The sequence below is a fragment of the Ammospiza nelsoni genome, chromosome 3 (genome assembly GCF_027579445.1).
Source record: "Ammospiza nelsoni isolate bAmmNel1 chromosome 3, bAmmNel1.pri, whole genome shotgun sequence".
NCBI lineage: Eukaryota > Metazoa > Chordata > Aves > Passeriformes > Passerellidae > Ammospiza > Ammospiza nelsoni.
Window position 1 is genome coordinate 45,182,605 of NC_080635.1, and position 22,282 is coordinate 45,204,886.

General features: G+C 40.4%; 2 protein-coding genes across 4 annotated transcripts in view; both read right to left on the reverse strand.

Annotated features, from left to right (window-relative positions):
* Positions 1–713: 713 nt before the first annotated feature.
* On the reverse strand, positions 714–14,491 carry GNG4 (G protein subunit gamma 4). 3 transcript variants are annotated; one of them, XM_059468273.1, is made up of 3 exons: positions 14,231–14,491; positions 7,738–7,843; positions 714–1,488 (listed from the first exon to the last, which is right to left on the reverse strand). In XM_059468273.1, the coding sequence occupies exons 2-3, from the start codon at positions 7,831–7,833 to the stop codon at positions 1,360–1,362; spliced, it is 225 nt and encodes a 74-aa protein (XP_059324256.1). In that variant the 5' UTR covers positions 7,834–7,843; positions 14,231–14,491; the 3' UTR covers positions 714–1,359. The 3 variants fall into 3 exon arrangements, with proteins under 3 accessions (XP_059324256.1, XP_059324257.1, XP_059324255.1); XM_059468274.1 differs by lacking the exon at positions 14,231–14,491 and adding an exon at positions 13,977–14,212; XM_059468272.1 differs by lacking the exon at positions 14,231–14,491 and adding an exon at positions 7,941–8,198.
* A 3,500-nt stretch (positions 14,492–17,991) lies between these two features.
* The window catches only part of LYST (lysosomal trafficking regulator), a 77,230-nt gene continuing 72,939 nt past the window's right edge, over positions 17,992–22,282 (reverse strand). The window contains exons 51-53 of the mRNA XM_059467724.1: positions 21,744–21,900; positions 21,462–21,533; positions 17,992–20,092 (exon numbers count right to left, since the gene is read on the reverse strand). Coding sequence (XP_059323707.1) covers positions 19,954–20,092; positions 21,462–21,533; positions 21,744–21,900 — 368 coding nt within the window. The 3' untranslated portion in view covers positions 17,992–19,953. The remainder of the gene's footprint in view (positions 20,093–21,461; positions 21,534–21,743; positions 21,901–22,282) is intronic.

The window sequence follows — 22,282 nt, forward strand, 5'->3', positions numbered from 1 at the left end:
GTTTGTTGCCTTGCAGGTATTTAAGATGTTGATGGAATACAAGTTTGTGCAGAGGAAGGGAGGAAGCTTGATCTTTTATGGGTGTCTGTTCAGAGTCTCAGCTCAGACTGGTGCAGTTCTCCAGCAAAATTGTCTCCTGCCTTATGGGACTGGCTGACACCCTGAACATATCAGGTACTGCACTGAGACAACTGTCCTAATGCATGAGATTGAAAAAGAGCTTTCATTTTTTAATAAGGAGAAGAAGAACAAAAAAACAAGTCTCTAAAGTAACAGTTGCTTCCATCAGGTGCCTTGTAGGAGCTTAATTTTACTTCATGAAGAAGGCAGTCTTATTTCACATCTCATTCTTTTCCTCTCACTGCACTTTAAAATTGAAAAAAAAAATCCCAGAACCTCCACAAATTACTTGCTGACAACTTAACTAATCTGTGGCCACAAAATGTACAAACATAGTGGCTGTCAACAGCACAGTGGTCTTGCTGCATATCCTAGAAAAATATTTATTTACCATTACTCTACATCCCCATAAAGTCCTACTCTCACAGGCAAAAGCATGCAGAGGGCTGCTCAGAAAATTTAATTCCCTCTCCCTGTGCTGTTCAGGGCAGTTTTACACGTCCCACTAAAACTCTCAGGAACACTTACTTCACAGTTCAGTTTACTTTCTAAATAATTTAAATCATTACCATTCAAAATAAGATACAAGCAACCACATTTTTCTACATTTTTATTGATGCAATCCTGATGTGTAACTATACATCTTCATTCTGCTCGTAGCTACAATGGCACTTTATTAGGATTGTTTTTGTAATCAAGAAAAAACAGTCTTCAGAAAACATTTATAGACACCACTTACTGTATAAGACCAATCACTGTAAACATTGTAAACCACTGGGACTTTTCCTAAATAGTGCTACTTGAGGAAAAGGTCACACTACACTCTTTAGATAGAAATTTGTAAAGGCAATTGAATTGAATTCACCTTCCAAAGAAAATAAGAATGTTAAAAATAGCTTCAAGAATTGATATGACTCACTTAGATCCCAGAAAAATCTATTACTGGCAAAGATATCTACAATTTGATACTGTACTTGGTATTTTCACTAAGACCAAAAGAATATTTATGAAGTACTGAAATTAAACTTGTACATTGCTCTGAAAGATAAGCATTACCTTGAATTTTTCTTTTTTTTTTTTTTTTTTTTTAATTTTAGGAGGGTTTTTAGCCAAAATTGCACTATCTTCCAAAAATATTGTAGTTATGGGGTAAGTGTTGACATCTGAGGAAAAAAATGCTAAAAGCATGCAACACTGATACCAAGTTTTAGCAGATGACATTTTTAATTGAAAACTGACTCAAAGGATAGTACAAAACAGTTTCTTCTCCCTAAAGGGATTTTCAGATGCAGGTACAGGAATAATAAGGGGATCTTCTCCAATGTGTGCATCACAATATGCCAATAAATCTGCTGCAGCCTTGGATACCTAATAGAAGAGAAGAGAGAACTACTGTAACACTTAATTCTGAACCAATCTGAATTGCAGAAATATTTTTCATAGAACAAATGATAATGGAAGATATCATAAAACAGGGAGTAGATTGCTTTATCCTTTAAATATTAGACACATCTCTCAATTTGCTCTTCCCAGGCCTAGTAATCCTTACACACATTTTATATCTGACATAGTGACATAGGTGGTATTGATTGATATCATCCATGTCAAGCTGCTCCTCTGCATCAGGAGGAGGTCAGGAGCACACAGTCATTAAAACATTTATATGATAACCACCCATAAGCAATAAGGATTCTCCTTGAAATGTCTGTTTCTGTAGAGAAACCTGCTTCAGCTTTTACTCTCATGCATTGGTTTAAAGGTTTTCCACACAGACTCTACCCTCTGCTCCTCAGGTTGCAAAATAAGAAGTTCTTTAAGCACATGACCATGGGATTAAAAAGAAATAATAAATCAGGAACAAAACTTGAACATCATGTGTCATAGCTCTCATTTAAGCTAAATACTGCTCTTTTCAATGAAGCAAGACTAATGTCTTCTGCTTAGTAAATTACTGTAAGTAGTCCTTTATTCATAGCATTCATTTAAATTTTAGCAGTATATTAATATTTTTTAACTTAATATTTTTATACTTCTAAAATAAATAATTCTCAAGTCTCCAAATTCAGAACATGGGTTTATACTTACTGAAAAGTCTATAAAAATACAAACACATACAAAAATGTAGCAGCGTGTTAAATATTTGCAACGCAAGCTATTTTGCAGTAAATGAAAAATGAAATATTAAACCTTGTAATTTTTGCAGCTTTGTGCCATAAGAATATTGGTGGCAGTAGGCCAATAGCGACTCATTTATTTTTTCAATAATTTAGAAGGTATATACAATTTTTTTTGTTCTGATCAGTCAGTAAGATATTCTCAGCTATCTTTATCTCTTTGCTTTGGTGAATTGTTGGGTTTTCAATATTCTGATAGTTGAGAAAATGAATTCTGGAGTCTTTACAAAGAAGTCTTTTCTCTGAGCACCGTGACAGCTTGTCCCCCATCAAACACCAGGGTCAGCATGTTTGCACAACTACAGTGAAGTGAAGAAACAAATCCCATTTCTGGTATTTTTCTAGCAGGCGTGTCCCCAGTGTTTGCTTTAAGCTTCCCCACGCCCTGCTTGCTTTGACATGAACCCAGCTATTGTAGGCTTCAGATTAGATCTATGAAGTCAATGGGTATTGAATCAGAATTTGCATGAAATCTGAATGAACTTCTGAAGATGGTTACAGACTTTATTTCTTTAATTTCTGTATGTCTTTGTAGGATGCTTAAACCTATGGAGAACCTGTGGTTGGCACCCCAGTATAGACTATTCCCCTGATGGAGGAAGTAAGAATGTTAAGGTTATTTAAAATTAGTTTGTCTTTGAATTGGCCTGTAAGACAAAAAGGTGGCAGAGACACTACATATGAACAGAAGGCTGCTGGGCACAGGTGAAACAGAAAAATGAAAAAATCAGAGAGAGATTCACAAGGAGCACTGCTTCTCACGAAATAAGCAGGTAAAACAAAAATGTTTCAATATGTTGAAAGTTACAGACCTCAAAGTACAAAGGATTGTAATGATTTTCCTGTAATGATCTTGTTAGTTTCATGCATGGATAAGCAACATCAGCCCAAGTATATTGCTTTTCATTCAGTGGAAGAGAAGTACAATTTCAGACCACATTCTTGGGAGGGAGAAACCCAATAATATAATTTCCTGTTTCTGTACATATTACTGTGCTTTGATATGATATAACCAAAAAAAAGGATGTTTCACTAGTAAAAGCTCAGCATACATTTATGTATCTAACTTGTCCTATAATGCTGGTAAGAATGTTGTGATGCAGAGTAGCACATTCACAGAATCATCTGGGTTGGAAAAGACCTTTGAAATTATCAAGTCCAGCCTTTGACCTAAGGCCACCTTGTCAACTAGACCATGGCACTTGGCGCCATATCCAGTCTCTTTTTAACTCCAGGGACAGCAACTCCACCACCTCCCTGGGCACCCCACTCCAATGCCCCATCACCCCTTTCTGTGAAGAGAAACCCTTCCTTCAATGTCATACTGTTTAAGTCACATTTTAGTTTGCTTTTAAGCAAACCATAGTAAATTTTATTTAAAAACTAACCTGAAACTGAGGAACATGATCTTTGTCACAAACTAAACCTGCACTAGATCATATATTTTCATCGTTTAAACAAATAAAAGGTTTTGAGAGGAAAAATCCTCCCACTGGGATTACAGCAGTCATAAAAAAAAGTGAATTATAGCCATTTCTTCACTAAAAGCAGAGTAACTTGGGCCTGCACAGTGGAATAATGACCATTCACAACAGGGAGTTAAATGAGCCGATCACAGTCCAGGAGCAATGAGAACAGGAGTTCCTGCGGCTGTGAGCGGCGTTGGCAGAGCCAGACCTGTGGCCCAAAAAAGAGCAAAATACAATATTGCCTCCAGCAAGCTTCCTTCTCAGAGTCATTGTTGGGAAGAGCAGGAAGGCCTGTGCCCTGAGCATGGCACAAGGCTCCAGCAGAGATGGTGCTTTGGCACAGGCACCCAGAGGTGCCCCACGGCCGGGGCTGTGCTGCGCACACTGATGTGTGATCGTCCCACTGTGCCATGGAAGGATGGCAATGCAGCCCAATCTATCCTAGCTGTTACTCGCCTTCGGGGTTATTTGTAGCTCAATGTTGCTGGACAGCTTCAGAATAGCTTTTCCTAAGAATTAAAATAAATGCATGGGATTTGAATATTCAAATGAAGTGAACACATTTATCATGTCAGCTTTCCTATGCAATACGGCTTGGTCTGCAAATTCAGAGTAATTTATACATATTGCAGAAGTGGCTAAAGAGAAAAAATCAGACTCCAGTTTGATTGATGAATTCTATCAGAAAGTTAACATCTCATTTTTAAAAAATCCTTTAAGGTGTATGGATTAAAAGATTGAATATATATGTATCACACTGATCTCACATTTTGTAGAATTACTTTTACTCTCACAAAAAACCACATCTGGTTATCAAATTAACAATAGGGAAAAAAATCCAACAAATCACTCAACCCTGATGCTTTAAAGAATTAAGTCTCAGGAGGACTGTGAAATTTTACCATTATATTTCAGAATAGCAGAGGTGATAAAAACTGCCAGAGTTAGTACATCCTGTTGGCTGCACTAATAATTATAAGCTTCAGTGACAGGGCAAAATGCTGCAATTACAATGTCTTCTGCCTTGTCATGGATTGTGACTAATTACCATCCTTGCTACAACACCCACTTTGCTTATCCTTTACATCTAAAACAAAGACACTCACACACATTTATTGGCATTCTCACTGTTCATCTCCCAACACTATTCAAGACCAGTTAGGAATACTTCCTATCTTCCTTAGGAAAAAGCAAATGGAATGATGACTGATATGCCAAGGGTCCTAAATGTCAGAGCACTCTTGCTTTTCTGCTTGCAAGGAGAAGATTAAGTAGTGCTTTATTCTGAGGACAACTCTGATAAGCACCAATAGTAACTTTGCTTTCTCAATTTTACTGCTAGCATCGTTAGAAGACACATTATTCTATTAGACATGAGGCCACTGTTCACCTGATTTACTTTGGTGTTTCCTAGCTTGGAATCTGCATTTCCAGCTTCCTACTTCTCCTTTATAACTCTAGCTGTTCCTTTGCCAGGTAAGACAGGTTCAGTTATGATCCTTCTGGCATTCCTATGGTTTAAAACCCACAGTAATCCTCCTTCCAGCTACTGATCAGTACAACAGTAACTCCATCCTCCTCTTTCGAGTGTCCTGCTTCTTTCACACCTCAGCAGCGAGTTGTCTTTGTGGAACCTCAGAACACAGTCCTTCTTTGCTGCTCTGACTGGCTAGAGGACTTAACAGGACTTCTTAAATTAGTTGAAAAATCCAGAACACAGTGGGGAGTCAGCATCTATCAACATACTTTTAACTACAGCATTTCAATTGTGTAGACCCAACTCTTGCTGGTTACAGCAGCTACTGTGCATTGGAAACAAAGTGCCCCTCTAGTAGAAAAATAAACTGGAGCTTCTGATTTTCCCAGTCAGTAACACAGACACCTCTTCCATGTTAGCAATGTGGTCTTGCCTATTGTGGCAATAACAACTTGGCTATGGCAGTTTGCAAAAGAGGGTTTAATTAAATTATCTGGTATTTTGTTAAATGTCTAACTAGTTTAATCAGATGCAAAACACTAAGAAAAAAGGAAGTAAGTTCATTTATCTACTTTTACAGTAATGATCTGAGAACTTAAAATCTCCTGTTGAAACCACTGGAAAGTCCCTTGATAAAATTTGACTGTGCTGAAACACACACTTAACTGATTGAAGATTAAAAAGCCAAGCAGATTTTGAAGGAATAAAAAGCCCATCAACAGCTTCTCAAAATCCCTCATATGCTTGTTCAGAGAAATTCTAGAAGTTAGGGCAATTTGAAAAGTTATATTTGTTTTATGTTAGTGTAGGAGCGCTCATAATTCTGAAACATGCCAAATTTTCTTTGGTGTGTTTTTGGTCCCAGGCTGTTTCAAAAAGTGAAATAATTGCACTTTTAAGCTACCTGTTTTTTAGGTCTGCCACATTTGTAATAACTGTGTTCATTTTAATTAAACTGACTGTAAAAATAACCTGTGTCTTTCTTGCAGCTATGTCTTTCTTGCACATGTAATTAAGAATGTTATACACCTAACTAATGGAGCTATTTGCAAAGCTGACCTAATGATGTGGGACGTGACAGTTACCACTGCATATATAGAAGCAAATTTAAGGCAATCTACTAAGAATCAGCAATTTCAAATGCCAGTAAACTGGGACAATTTCAAATGCCAAACAACTTTGATTTTGATCTTTCCAACCCTTTCCTCTGCCACCCACACCCACCCTTGTCAGTTCTGTTCCTGCAGCTACAACATGACCTGAGCTGGGACTAACCAAGGCAAACCTTCTTTTACTGCAGGAAGCAAACACCTGTCCCTGTGAACAGGTTTTGTGATGAATTTGTGACACTCTATGAAATAGAGAAACTACTTTTGCAAATTCAGTGGTCTTACAAGACATCATTAAAAACTGCCACAAAACACAGTGACTGAAATGTCTTTTATCATATGAGCAAGATTGACCACTCATTTCTGAATTAGAAATATTACTTCTTCAGCTGGTGAGTCTGTGATCTGAGACTATTTTAAAAATCATAACTATATACTACTGTCCCCACAGCACACAGGATGGATGGACAAACAGCCTGAGTTAAGACTACATGAAAATTTCAATGTACAACATTTTTAAATTGTCCTACTGACTTAATAATGTCAGTTACAGTTTGTAACAACTCAAGTTACAGTTGTTTGTAGAGAACTGGGTAATTTCAATGCATTACTTTTTAAAGATGGAAAGACTAAAATCTTCTTCCTTGTAGAGACTGGATTTTTTATCAAAATAATTATTCCCTATTTTCAGAAGAAGAGAGCAAAACAAATGAGCATTGCTTTCTTAAAAACTTCTATGGCATTTTTAGCTTCTAGGTGCTTGATATTTCACAAAATTTTAGCCTAGTGGAAAGCAGAATGACATGCACGAATAATCCACGGGATTTTTTGGTTAAAAAACTGAAAACCTCTGTTTAATAGTGCCTTTAATGATAATATTTAATTCACAAGAGGCATGATGGAACCAAATCTTCACATACAACATGTTATCAAGTGTGAAGAATCATAACTGCACGCTGCAATCATACACTTTTTTGTGCAATGGCATCTGCACTAAAACAAAAAGCAAAGCAATTCAGCTTGTCTCATCATTATCCAAAAATTTTGCAGTATCTTAAAGACTTACTCCAAATCTTAAAGGAGAAAAACCAAGAAACCAGAGCTGCACTTTAATTCAACTACAGGTGACAAAGAAGAGCACCTGTGCACCCACCAGCTATTTTAATTATTTCACAAAATACCACTTTTGACAAACATGATGGACACACAGAAGCAGACATGAAGCCAGGCTTTGGAAATCTCTACACCAGAACCCACTAGAGTTGGTATGTAACTCACTTGCAGTACTGAATATGCAACACAGATTCTTGATTTCTGCATTATTAAGGGCATGCTGTAGCACAGACTAGTCAATTAATTCAAAACATCAACAATAAGTCTAAGTTTACCTTTATTCTATCCATGTATGCTTCCATTTTTAGTTGCTCCACAGCTTTCCTGGCTTGAGAAATACTGGTTGTACTGTTTGACACTAGTTCCTTCATTTTGTTTTTCCTGGAAGAGATGAAGTTGAGACCATTTAAAGAACAGGTAGCAAATGCAGCAACCACAGAGAGGGCAGTTGTCTGAACTCTAACCAGCCCTTGCCCACCACATCAACACTGCCAGGCTGTTGGTCACGAATACAAAGCAGACACCATTTATTTCTCTTCTCTTGCTCCATGGCACTTTATTGCATTACATATTTGCATCCTTGATCATCAGCACTCTGCCTGAATCCTGCAAATGACACACAAATGCAGAGCACACGACCATGACTTCAGCGTGAAAATGGTTGCCCTGGTTCACGTTGCCAACGCAGAACAGCTGTTCACAAACAGACTTTGCAGGCATTGCACAGTTTGGCTCCACGCCCCAGTTACACCTAGGAACATCAAAACAAGCTCAGAAATGTGTGCAGTGGAAATTAATGCCACACCACTCTCACCAAGCATCAGAGAGAAATTCTAAGATAGAGAATGAGTCAGAATTCTGACTATCGATAAAAGAAGTTTAGAAACGAAGGAACAGATTAAGAAGAAATAATGCAGAGGTATCTGCATTATCTTTTGCTTAGACACCCCAGCAAAGTCTAAAGATGACTACTGTACAGTATGCTGTACAGTACAGGATGCTTTACTTTTTAAGAGATCTGCAGCTCTTGGGAGGGGACATCCAGGTAAGGTATGGCAGCCTTTGGTTCTGTGGCATTGCTCCTCCCTGAGGGATCAAATCAGCTCAATATCCAGCAGTCCTCAGCACTGTTACCAAATGAGTCAAGACATCCACATTCAGACCCTGACTTACAATATCTGTGCCAGAGGTGTCTGCAGGTCAGACCCCCTTGTGCTGACAGCTCTTTGCAGTGCTGGCCCAGCACACGGAACAGTCACTGTTTGAAGTCACTGGAGGTTGGACTAAGGCCACATGGAAAGATGCTGGGATACAGGTGACCTAGACAGGTCCCAGACTAGCTGTACTAGCTAGTAAGATGGATGCTGAGGTTTCTATCAGGCAACACTCCCCTGTAGTCCTTAGCACAAGGGCTACCTGCAGCCACATTAGTCTGGCACCAAGCCTCAGCAACCAACACCAAGTTCAGCAAAATGCAAAGGACACAGAGTGTGAGAGGCAGATGGGACACAGGAGAAAAACACACACACAAGGAGGCATTTTGCACTGCTGCCAAAGCACTTTTAGGCTCAGGCTCTTCAAAATGAATACTTCCAGCCTATTTCTGGATACCTAGAACCAAACAAACTTCCCTTCTTGAACCTTGATAGCTTGCCTGATCCAGCCACTGGGGTGTGAGATACAAACAGGAAATAAAGTAGGGCACTGGAAATGCTCTTACAAAAAAATCTGTATGTACAGTCAATGCCCCTGTTAGAGTCAAGGGAAGTACACAACCCATAGTACAGAAAGAATGGAGGAATAATTTTTTAACTGCTTTGATTTTACACAACACAAATGCTCAGAGACAAGGCAAAGACAGCTGTTTCTTCTCACAGCCTGGTATGAAACAAATTGTTTCTAAAAATCAGTAACCCGTGCTGTAAAATAGATGGTGTAATACAAATGCCATGGTGAGCCATGCTCAACACTAATTTGAAGAAACAATAGAATCTTTTTCTTTCAGGTCTAGTATAAGTCAAGGCAGGGAAATGCTACTTTAAAATATATCAAAGCAAAACAAAATAAACAAGAGCTTTAGCATATACCAAGGCAAAGAACAGGTTTTCTGCATATGCATGTGTCATTTCAATGGAACAAGTTTCCCCCTTGTGTGCTCTGATGAAATAAAATCATGTCAGAACACAGCAGGTTCTTTGTCTTCATCTTTGTTTACAATTTTTAAACTCATACTCCTTACAAGGCACAGGACTGAATACATGTGGAGGAACTGGCTTTGCATAAAATGCCATGTACTGTATGAAAATCCACAACCAAGCCACAGCCTCCAATCCATTCCAAGATGTGCTTTGACTTGCAGTGGAAAGTCAAACAGCAGAAAGGGTACAAGACATTCACAAAAGGAGAAGGCTCTGAATTACAGCTCATCTCTGGACTTTTTGATTGACTCAAGCCCCTCACTTTTAAGTATCAAGCTCTCCATAAAAATTAGAATAAACACATTTAGCTTTGTTTACAAAATTATACCCCCACAAGAGTGAATAATTTAAATTCTATCATCTCCACATCTACCTTACTAGTGATCCCAAAGTCAAAAATGTCAAAGCTAAATCAAGTCAGAGGCCTTTCTGACTTGAATTTGCCACAAACATTTAAATTAAACTGAATTAAGCAACTGCAACTCCCTGAGCAGTCTAGAGAATTCCAGATCTCCCACACTTTTCTGGCAATTCACTCACTCATACTGTAAAAGCTATAAACATTAGAGTAAGACAATTTGAATTGTCACTAGCTACAACAATGTTGGCAAGAACAGTGTTCATAGTACTTCCAGCCAGTGTTTAAGCATTTACAGAATAAGGATTAAGTCCATAGTAGAATTGTGAAAAGGCTATTAGGCATAAAAATGCTTCTAAAAATTCAAACCATGTTTCTAAAGCAATGCCACAAAGATAATATATCCTTACCTATATTCTGGAACGCCAAATAGGAAAATTTAAAAAAAGAAAACATATATCTTGACTAGTAAAGCATTTCACAGTATCAAAAAAACAACCAGAATATGAGACTTCATAAAAAAAAAAAAAAAAAAAAAAAAAAAAAAAAAAAAACCAAAACAAACCAAAACAAAAAAAAAAAAAAACTTTAAAACCAAAGAGAAAAGTCTGGCACTAGGCATTTCAGACACGGGAGAAAATTTCCACTTATCCCCAGCAAGAGGTTTGTTTATACTCTGAAGCACAAACATTTGTTCTGTTCCAAATCCTGTTCCAACCTTGGCCTTTACATGCATTTAAATATTTAACTACTATATTTCTGGAAGTGTTTAGCATCCATTTAAGTATTTAATTTTCTACAGACAGATATGGTTTCATAATGTTGTGAGACTGACTTCTCCTCACATACCAAGCTACATATACCTCTAATTTCTCTTACTCTCTGCAAACACTGTACATATCTGTGCATCATTTAAGGCCCTATTTCATATGGTGTGATGCAATGAGAATTGTGCCCACTTTCAAACCAGGCTGTGATAATGATCCTTGTTGCAGACAAAACTTTGTATGACACTTGATTCTGTTCTCCTTAGGATCTATGATAATAACCTTAAGCTTAATAGACTTCAATGAAATAAAATTGTTACTTAGAAATACAGCTCTGGAGAGAACAGAAATTTTAATTATAAGAGAATCTGCTACACACCCATGTCCTGGAATGAGGAAGCTTCTCCTTCAAACACCCTCTCGCAGGATGTGTTTCATCTGAGGCTGCAGCCTGACAAATGGATCTGATCCTCTCTCTTAAGATGATTCCTCTTAAACTGTCCAAGCATTCTCTAGGCCTTCAGTCCCACAGGAAGGAACATTCATCTTTATACTGTACCTGGGTGAGCAGTCTACAGGATCAGGGAATGGCTTACGTTGGAAGGCACCTTTAAACATCACCTGGTTCAAGGCAATGCTATGATCCTGCAATGAGCAGAAGCATTTTCTACTGTAACAAGTTGCTCAGGGCCCTATCCAAGCTGACCTGGAGTTTCCAGGGATGGGCCATCCACCACTTCTCTGGGTAAGCTGTCACAGTGTTTCACCACACTCACAGTAAAGTTTTTTCCCTTACATCTGGTCTTAATCAGCCCTCTTTAGCTTAAAACCATTACCCGTTGTCCTTTCACAACTGGCCCTGCTAAAAATTCTGTCCCAGTTTTTCTTTTAAGCCTCTTTTTATTACTGAAAGGCTGCAGTAAGGTTTCCCCGGAGCCTTTGCTTCCCTAGGATGAACAATTCCAACTCTTTCAGATATTCCTCATATGAGAGGCGCTCCAGCCCCAGATATCGTGGTGTCCCTCTCCTGGACTGGCTCCAGCAGGTCAATGTCCCTGCCGTGCTGGGGACCCCAGAGCTGGGTGCAGTGTGAGCAGAGGGGCAGAATCACCTCCCTTCACATGCTGACCACACTGCTTTTGATGTTTAAAAGGAGCAGCTTCTCCCCATCATTTGAATCACCTAAAACCCCTGGAACCAGAAATTCTGCGCTGGGTTTGCTGCTGCTCATTCCTGGCTGTTTTAGGTTGGATCAATGCAGGCACACACACAGGCCCCGATAATCACTGTAGTTACAGTAACTGTGCTGAGGAGCAGCCTCCATGCAGCCTGCATGTCACTGCTGCAGCCAGCATGCCTGGACTGTACAGGAGCTCATTTAGCCAGAGTGTTTTTGTGCAGCACACGAGTTCATTGACCTGGTCTCTATTGATTCCTTTCTTTTAGGGGAACACTGGCCGGGCTAACAGAGAGCAGTGACAGCAGCCACACAGCCTTTTTTAGCCAAACAGTTTCTGTTGACTGCACCCCACAGCAGACAGCCCCTTCCTAAAGCATCACTCCTAAAAGCTGCACAGCGACAGCCTCCCAGCCAGCTGCATTTTCTGGCGTTTTGTTTCGTTTTGTTTACCTTACCTCATCCTTTTCTGGGTGCATGTAACTCATGTGTGCCCAAGTTTTTCATTTCCCAGGCTCCTAAAAATGCTTGTGAAGAGCAGGTTTTCCTTGTTTGTTTTACAATGAATGATTGTACCTAACAGCACTTCAAAGGCAAATTTATCTTATTACAATGCACAAAGCTGCATAAAGATTTGCAGGTATAGCTTGATGCTGCATTGGGGTAAGGAGTGCAACCTTTGCTTACTAAACATTACAAATACTTAGTAAAATGCAGAAAAAGTCTAAAAACTTGAGTAACATAGGAGCAAAATTGACTTTTCAAGCTCAAGGATGGATTTCTACAAGAAACAGGGATGAAAAGCTGCATTTCCACCTCCTCTAGCTCCAAGTACAATCTTACAATGCCATACCATAAAAGTGACCTCTGGAACTCAATCTGAAAAGTCCTAAACCAAATTGCTGCCTTAACCTAAAGTCATGGACCTGAAATTGCTAGATTAGAAAACATGGGGTTGACAACTCCGAAGAACACCTCCCACACAAGCGCTGCACTTTGTGGACCACACAGCCCAATAGGAAAGTTAACCTAATCAATCATTCAACTAAGTCCCAGTGACATTAGTGGGAATTATCCCTGGGTAACGACCTGCAAATCATATCCTAAATTGAGGAAAGATCGCCACATTTAATTATCCACTTGCAGGAACATAAACATTTACAGCAACATTTACAGCCTCACAGCTGTTCGATGCCAAACTGGTATACTAAAGAAATTAAAAGAAAAAAAAAAAAAAAAGAAAAAGAAATGGAAAGAAACTCAACTTCCCCTGCTATCTCAGTTCTTTCTCTAAGATTTACAGCAACTGATGTAGCTCTGTAAAGAGAGGCAGGGTAAGGAATCCTTTTCCTTTGCTATCTCATGGCTGCACAAAGAAATACAAGAAAATTACTGCAGCTTTTCACTCCATCTCCTAAGGAGAAGCTTAGTAGGACAAGCAGAAATTATTAGATTAAAAGCAAGAACTATTGTTCACAATAAGGAAAGAATGCAATTTTCATACCATAAACGTGCTGACTTTGAAAATAACTTTTCCTCCTGTAACTGCAAATCAGCAAAACTCCAGCAGCTTAGTTCTTGTCTAACATATCCAGTACTATATCAGTCCAATTGTCAAGTTACAAAAATTCTTGCCATCATACCCAAATTTTTACTCAAAATTATAATCTTGCTTCTCAACATTAAAAAAAAAATCAAAGGAAACAATGGCTGAACTAATGTGATATTTCCAAAGGACAATCTTTTTGTGCAATATTATTTATCATCAGCATACAGGTTATGTGAACATATAGCCCAGCAAACCATCAGAGATTTCGTAAGTCTGAGGCAGAAAGATTTTTCCTGGCTACTGTTTTACCTCTTCAGCTAATTCTGAAAGACAGCTGTGAGCTTTCAAAGAAATACACAGAAATTTTGATTATTCCTTTTAAACCCCGCTTAAAAGGCATTTGATAAGAATCATATCCTACAATGCGCAGGGAGAGCTTCTCGGGGAGGCTCGGCACTGCATTACCTGCAGGGCAGAAGCGTTTTTAAGTTGTGATTCCGAGTTTTCTGTCTGGCTGCACTGCCCTAATGGCTCGGCTGTGCAGCAGCCACAGCAGCGCACATCAGTGCTCACCGCCAGCAGCAGCCGGGCAGCGGGAGCTGTTCCTCGGCAGGGCAGCCAGCCAGCAGGGAAAGCGGCCGCTTCCTTCAGCCTTCGCCCAGGCAGAGAGGAGGAGGAAGGAGCAGCCGGCAGGGACTCCCTCCCCGCCCGCGGGATACCTGGCTCGGGGCGGGCTCTCCCGAGGATGCTCCCGCCGGTGCCGCCGACAACGGAGCCCAAAGCCCGGCGCCGACTCCTGCGGATAACCGGGAAACTCCGGCTCGCCGCCGGTCCTTGCCTAGCCGCAGCAGCCCACGGGAGCACCGGGATGCCGGGCGGAGCGGCCGAGGGATTCCCAGGACACCAGCGCCGACAAGGAAGCCCCGCGCGGAAAGCCCAGCCCGGCCCGCCCCGCGCTGGCCGCCCCTCCCGGCACCTTCTCCCGCCCGGGCCCCCAGGTACTCCCTCCTTCCTTCCCTCCCGCCGTCCCTCCCTCCCTCCCTCCCTCGCCGTGAGGGCGCGGAGCCCGCGGGCAGCCCGGCCGGGCACATGGCGGAGCTGAGCGGGGCGGGGCGGCCGCGGCCCCGGTGCCGCCGCCCTCACGCTCCGCCTGCCTCGCCCCCTCCCGGTTCCCGCTGCAGCCGCCTCCGGGCCCGGCCCCAGCCGGCGCTAGGGATCGAGCGGTCATCCAGGTATTCTCAAACGGAATCACGGACCACAGAAACAAAATCTGTTAGGCTGGAAAAGACCTGAGATCATCGAGTCCAACATTTGATCGAACACCACTCTCAGTGCCATATCCAGTCTTCCCTTTAACACATCCAGGAACAGTGACTCCAGCACGTCCCTGAGCAGTCCATTCCAAAGTTTAATCACCATTTATGTGAAGAAATTCCTCCTACTGTCGAGACTGAACCTCCCCTGGTACGGCCTGAGGCCATTCCGTCTCATCCTGTGAGTTGTGACCTGGAAGAAGAGACCGGCCCCCGCCTGGCTAAGGCCTCCTTCCCGGTGTACCGAACACTAAGGTCTCCCGGAGTTTCCTGTTCTCCGGGCTGAACATCCCCAGCCCCTGCAGCCACTCTTCACAGGACCAGAGTTCCTTTCACCACGTTAATTTCCCTTCTCTGGACATGTTGCAGCAGCTCAGCATCCTTCCTGAACGGAGGGGCCCAAAACTGCGCACAGAATACTCAGGGTGCAGCCTCACCAGTGCTGTGCACAGCACAGTCACTGCCCGGGTCCCGCTGGCCCCACTGTTGCTGATCCAGGCCAGGATGCCATCGGCCTTCTACAGCTGGCTCATGTTCAGCTGGGTGCTGACCAGCAGCTCCACATCCTTTTCCACTGGGCCACTTCCCAGCCACTCTGTTCGCAGCCTGTAGCCCAGTACCTCAAACAGCAAAGCCCAAACAGCACTGGGGTTTGGGGTGAGAGCCCACAGTGCCTGTCCTGCTCCCACACCAAAAACCAGAAGGATGATGTAAGAGCCGGCCATGAGGAATGGAACTGCTGTGGGAAAGGGGCTGCTTACTCTTTGTTAGGGCTAGTATGTCAGAACCACACAATTCAGCTTCATAGATCAATTTTTATATGCATCTCCCTATAAAAGCTGTATGGTTCAGCAGCATTTAAAAGTGCCAGTTAACATCTTTAACTGAAAATTTTGTCCGCTGTGATAACCCGTTGGTAGGATCACCAGTCTCATCAACTTTTTCTCCAGTAAAACAGCTGTTCCCTCTTGAGGGGTGTATGTTTTCTCCTACCTGTCCTCAGCACATTTTCTCATTCCATCATAATGGAGCAGAACTCCCAAGTAACATTTGTTTTCTGTATGGAAGAGACCTATTTCTAAATGTGCTTTGGAGCAAGGGCAGCCTCCTCTGAGATAGAGTCAATAATGGCACTTGGCAGAATGAGATGCAACAGGAAGAAGGTAAACATCACTAAATATAATTAGTAAGTTCACAAGCTTCCCATAAGTAGAGTTCCAGAAACTGATGGAGACTTCATTGGCCTGTGCTGCTGCTCTTTCATTCATGTTCAACCACATCATGAATCTACAAAAGGCCCCATTCCACACACAAAGGATTTACATGCTCATGCTGTTAGACAAAGAGCACATTAGATAGCTCTAATCATGAGGCCATTGTCATCAGAATATTTTTACCACTGGATTCTAACAATTTTATGACTTAAGCTAAAATATAAAGGTGGGAAATGGCTGTTTTAAAAACATATTTTCATAATATATTACACAGATATTTTTTTAAATTGCCTTCTTTTAAATCTGCAAACTCTTAACCTTCCACCACAATCAGGAGTCTCTCCTACAGGTTCTGAAAACAATACCCATACAGCCAACACAAATTTCTATTCCTTAAATTTACATGAACTTGGCCCTAATGAGTCTTACATGGGCTTCAGTCAATTCCATTAGAGAATAAGGATTTTAATATTTTTTCCCCCTGGCAATGCTAGCTTAAAGCTGGAAACAATAAGCAAGCTCCTGTTTTACTCAATTACATTCTGTTGTGTAGTCCAGAACAGTTTAGGGGCCTAATCAGAGCAGCCACCTTTCATTTTTAATCTTTTTTCAAAATTATGAAACACAACAGAGCCTATTACAGAAACTCCAATAGAAAATCAGTGCCTTTCTGACCCCACTCCAGAGCAGTAATGGCAAATAAATCTCCAAACAGCAGTCAGTAGTTTGTAACTTAATACAGCAGCAAAATAAAAAAAGGTGTGTTGATGTACAGAGGTTTGAATATTCCAGTGGATATTTTTTAAGCCAAGCAGAGCTTTTAAATAGTAATTGTTTGATTTTTTTTTGGTAAGAGTAGCACATACAGAAGTGTGACTTCCATTTTCATATGCAAGGAAAAAACCCAATACAACTTTAAGTAAAAGGAGGCATGAAGAAATTAAAAGGTAAACTAAAACTTTATTAGTAGCAAGCCAGGTGATATTTTCCCCATCACTCCATTGTTATTTTTGTTATTTTTTACTATTATATTTTTGCTTAATTCAGTTCTATATGGAAGAGAACAAGGAAGAGTCCTATTTCTAAATGTGCTTTGGAGCAAGGGCAGCCTCCTCTGAGATGGAATCAATAATGGTGCTTGGCAGAAGGAGATGCAACAGGAAGAAGTTAAACATCACTAAATATAATTAGGTAAGTTCACAGGCTTCCCATAACTAGAGTTCCAGAAACTGATGGAGACTGTTATTTTTTTCCTTCTGTTCATTGCTATGGGTTTGTCTAAGCAGTGGATCTCTAAATGCAAGATCAGAGTTCCCTTTCAGTAATGGGTTGGAGACTCCCTCTCCCACCCCAAGTGAACATCCAGCTATTGTCTTCCCTTCCCTTTCTCACCATGTCTGTCCACTACCAGAGCAGAAAGGTCGGGATTTACCACAGAATCCCGCAATCAGGTAGATAGGCCTTGCCCCATGAACATCTCCCAAACTCTGGCTGGCAGCAGAAAGAGCCTCACATCCTTTCAGATGCCTCCCCAAGATCCCAGTCTTCCAATTTCCACCCATCTTCCTGAGAATCCAGAGAGAATTTGCTTTTCTGCCTTTGCTGCTCAGACAGGTTTTCAGTGAGAAGACAGATGGAAGGAAGGGGAATGTCTCTGCTTTGAGAGCCATCATTTCATCCAAATTCTAGTCATGCATCCTATGGGAAGGAAGGACACATACACACATGTGCAAAGTGATATAGATAGAGTTTCCCACTTCCCATCTTACACTCACCACCTTCAGTTTGACAGACACAGGATGTAGTCCATAAATGGAACTTTCCCACTTGATGATTTTTAAAATATGAAAGACAAGGGAATCAGCAGAAACTGATCTGGAGCAAGGCATGAAAGATTCCCTAAAAGAAGAAAGTTGCAACTAAGCCAAAAACATGTTTCTAATTATCTCAAAATGGTTTGATACAAAGATCTGTTTATTACCCAACAATGTGACAGTGTATATACAAATACAGTGTGGAATGTGACATTTACAGGAAATTTAAGTACATCATGCACAGACACTATTGCAAAGTTATTTTAATAGTTCCAGAATATTAAGCTGAATAAATATTCCTTGCTTCAAAAATCATTTTTACTTTTACATAAAAATATATAATATTGCACTCTTTACAAGGCCAGCAGTTTTGCATATTGGTTTGTAACAAGTGGAATTCTACTTTATAAAAAAATAAGCCTTTGTGAGCAACACCCCAAAACAGGGAGCACAAAAGCACCCCAAAACCACAATGTTTGTCTTTTTTCTCTTAAACAAAGCACATCACATCAACATGAGCCAGGAAGCTTTTCAGTCAGTATTTGGACCTTACATTAACATTTAGACAGAGAAAAATAGGACTAAAGCCAACCCATACAATGCTGCTACAATAATATGCATTTTAAAACTCAATCCATACAATATGCAGCCACTTGCTTAATTGAACCAATTGTGTCATGAACTATGAGAACATTTTTCTTAAGTTTTTCTAGTTTGAAAAGTTCTTAAACTGGGAAGTTTCAAGAGTTTCTGAAGACTATTTGGAATTTTCAAAAGAAATGTAAAGATTGCTTGTGTGTGTGTGTGTCACCTTTGTCACGACCTGACAACTCCATGTGAAGTGTTCTGAAAGCAGATGGGCCTTTAACATGAGAAGACACAGCCGTTTGAATGGCAATAGCAGAACATGTCAGTGATAAAAAAGCAAAGCAATTTAAAAGGAAAATGTAACTATGTCAGACTTGCGTAGCATTTTTGCTTTACCATTCGCATAACTAGTAGGCACTCAGTCATGATGCCAAGTTTAGAGGTCTTCAAATCCATCAACTGAAATACTAATTTGTCATGTGGCCTAAGATTTCAAATTTTTTAAGCCGTTCACAACAGAGGCTTATTTTTCCCCCTCATAAAATAGCACCCAGGAATACACAACAAATTTGCACAGTGTATCTGTGTGAACCTTTCCAAATAATCTGATGCTTATGAACATTGATTATTCAAGCAGTTAGATTCAAACATTTTACAGTGTATTGAATCTCAGTGACACCGGAACAGGAGCACATCTGTTCCTTCTTTAACACCTCTTTTTAGAGCTCTGGAAGATAAGCTGTGTGTGTACATAATAGATGTTCTGCCACAGAACTGCGATAGCCAACTAGCACAAAGTTAGGGAGTTCACACTGCATTGTGATCTAACCACTGTTTCATGATGCCATGAGGTATCTACCCATCACTAAGACAAATATTTTATTGTTGTCTGTTGCAAAGACTATTACAGTAACAGAGAAGATGGCAAAAATTACAAATATAAAGATAGCAGAAATTCTATTTTTAGCATTACAATACCATAAGGTGGTGCAAAAAGCACCTACTAAGTTCTTTGCTTCTCAAAAAAAGCAATTTTAAGTGGTCGTTGATTTTTAAGTTTCGGACTGCTTATCCCAGAGCTAACCATATCACACTCAACTAATCAGATATACATATGCTGACATTTGAATAGATATTTACAGAACTTGATGCTGCTGATATTTTACATACTAAGAGGGGGAATAAGCATCATTAATTTTTTTAAATACTTCTGTCCAAGAAGTGATTTAAAAAAATACCATTGGTGTTTTATATTGCAGCATTGAGCCTTTCTTAGTCACTTTGCTGGCATTGGATAATATGACCAGAGCTTCCCGCTGACCTGGATATGCTTCAAGTTTGTGCATGCACATATGCAACCTTACAACCACCTTAGGCTGCCCTTTTTAAAAACCCCACCTATTCAGTCATTCTAGAGACATTCAAAGTAGTTCAAAGTCCAGTTAAAGAAGAGCTCCTGTAGCCTATTTGGTTAAAGTGCATCAGAGACACGAGCCAGCAGCAGGCCCTGCCGTCACCCTGCCGCGTAGCTGCTGAGGAAGGAGTAGAACATGGGCAGCTTCAGGCGCTGCTGGTCCTTGCGGCACCAGGCGATGACGTTCCCATCGCTGTTAGCCGTGAACAAGTGATGGCCGTCGCAGGAAAACGTAAGGCTGCAAAACAAGGAGAGAGCCTATCTTTATACCAAATGGGGCTATTTATAATGCTGGAAGGCATTAAAAGCCCACGAGAGTTCAGCCAACAGAGATGAGCTGTCAGGGGAGGCCCAGTGCCTACGCTAACACAGCCATATGTTTGCATATATCTGCTTGTCCACCTGTACCCAAACAGGCTGAACTGCGGCTTTGGCCAGCATTTCAACATCTCCTGCAGTTTAATACTCATTTCTTTGCAGTGTCACAGCAAAGGGCAGGACTAGTAGCAAAATCCTACCCTCTTCCCTTCTCTTTCTGAAAGGAAAGGTTTTCCTTTCCTTTCCTGCAACAGAGCTCAGTGCCCTCTGAACTTGCACTGCTGACAAAGGCAGAAACTAAATCCATCAGATTTCATGGCACAGAACAGGACTTTTGTTCAGATGGGTATTTTTTGAGCAGTAACAGGGCTAGTAAAGCCTTTCAGTCATGCCATGAGTAATGTTAGAGAGCATGAAGGTCAGCATCCATTTACTGCCACATTTAAGCAGGAAACTTTAAATTATTCAATAGTTACTAAATCGTTATCTACAAGCTTTGTGAAATATGCTGCTTAAAGGAGGTAACAAAGACAATAACTGCTACCAGACAATCATCTTAATTTCTAAAAAAAAATGGTAGTTTGGCTTTTTAAAGGGTATTTTAACAAGAGTCAAAACACAATTTTTCAGAGTCATTTGTTACTATGCTAACATTAAGATAAAATTTTGGCATAACTCTAAGACCTTTTGCAGACTACTGTACCACTGGGGATATCAAAGAGTCAATCCTTTGACCACCTTCTGAAAACACTTTGGCACGAGAACTCTGCTCATCTAAATCAAGGGGACTCTGAGAAAACTAACTACACAAGCACTGCAAAACGGCAGCTTCCAGGCTACTCTGAGTTTGCCTCTTTCTCCAACATTTCCCTCCACCATCAGAAAAAATGGAAAAGGCAGTATTTTCATTTAATTTTGAGGAAGAAACACTGTATATTTAAATCTGGCATAGTTAAGATTATCTCGTTTTAACTCAGATTCTGAGGAAAAATATTGAATTTTAAAATAAGAGGAGGAGTTATTGTTCAGTTTTCAAGGGAATCCTGCTAATTCCCATCTGCCAGCAGCAGAATGTAGTTATTACTGTCATTACCAATATAGCACACTTGTGCTCACTTTGCTTTCATGAATAATTAGTAGGTTTGCATCGCTCTTTTTAGGCACAGGCATTTGCCTCCTATTTTCATGTTCAGTACTCAAGACTATTTTGTTGTGGCTTTGTTTGTTGGTTTAGGGGTTTTTTTCCAAAAGATAAAAACGCATTCATTGTACACTTAGGATCCTTTTACCTTACAATAGGTTTGGCTGACTTCGAAAATGTTATTTCGCGTACCGGCTTCAAATCCCACGTACTCCACAGTCTGAAAGAAAGAGCCATTTTTCTTCACACTTGCTTTTACAAATACTTCAGTGATAAACAATCTATTTAGCAACTGCTAAGACTGGGAGCTGAGTAACAGCTTGTCCACCTTCTTTAAAGCCAAATACCAGCATGATGTTTGGCTACATGCTCTCAAACTGTAAGCCTAACTGATACAGCATTTTAATAAATAAACATTTCAAATGCTTACCTTACAACTCCATTTTCAAGGCCCCCTGCAATCACATTGACAGACACACCTTCAGGCTGGTTAGAGAAAGCAACAGAGCAAATACTTTCCCTGCAGTGCACATGTCCAACAAGATCACCATTAACTGTCCAGAGTCTCAAATCACTGCCTCCTCCAACTGTAACAGAACATAGCATGGGAGTATTAAGAAAATAAATCTAGATCACAGTTAAGTCGATAATATTTAAATATTCCATGGTAAAGAATTCAACTTCTTGAGAGGTCATAAGTTTTAAATGACTGAGTAATGTCTGCAATTACTTCTCTCTCTCTCTCTGAGACAGGAAGCACACAAACCACCAAGCCACTGCAGTGATTTAGAAGCCATCACATCCTATTTATGGAACTGCAGTGATTTAGAAGCCATCACATCCTATTTATGGAATATTTTACTTACAAAGCACTATGTGAATTTACTTTTAATGACCACTAACAGGGAAGGCACTAAGATGGAATTCATACTAGCTGTCTAAGCAGTTAATTCTCATATCTTAACTTGC

Coding starts and splice junctions, on each gene's coding strand:
- GNG4 (XM_059468272.1), bottom strand. Junction 1,489..7,737: donor CATACATGGATAGAATAAAG/GTAAACTTAGAC, acceptor CTCTTCTATTAG/GTATCCAAGGCTGCAGCAGA.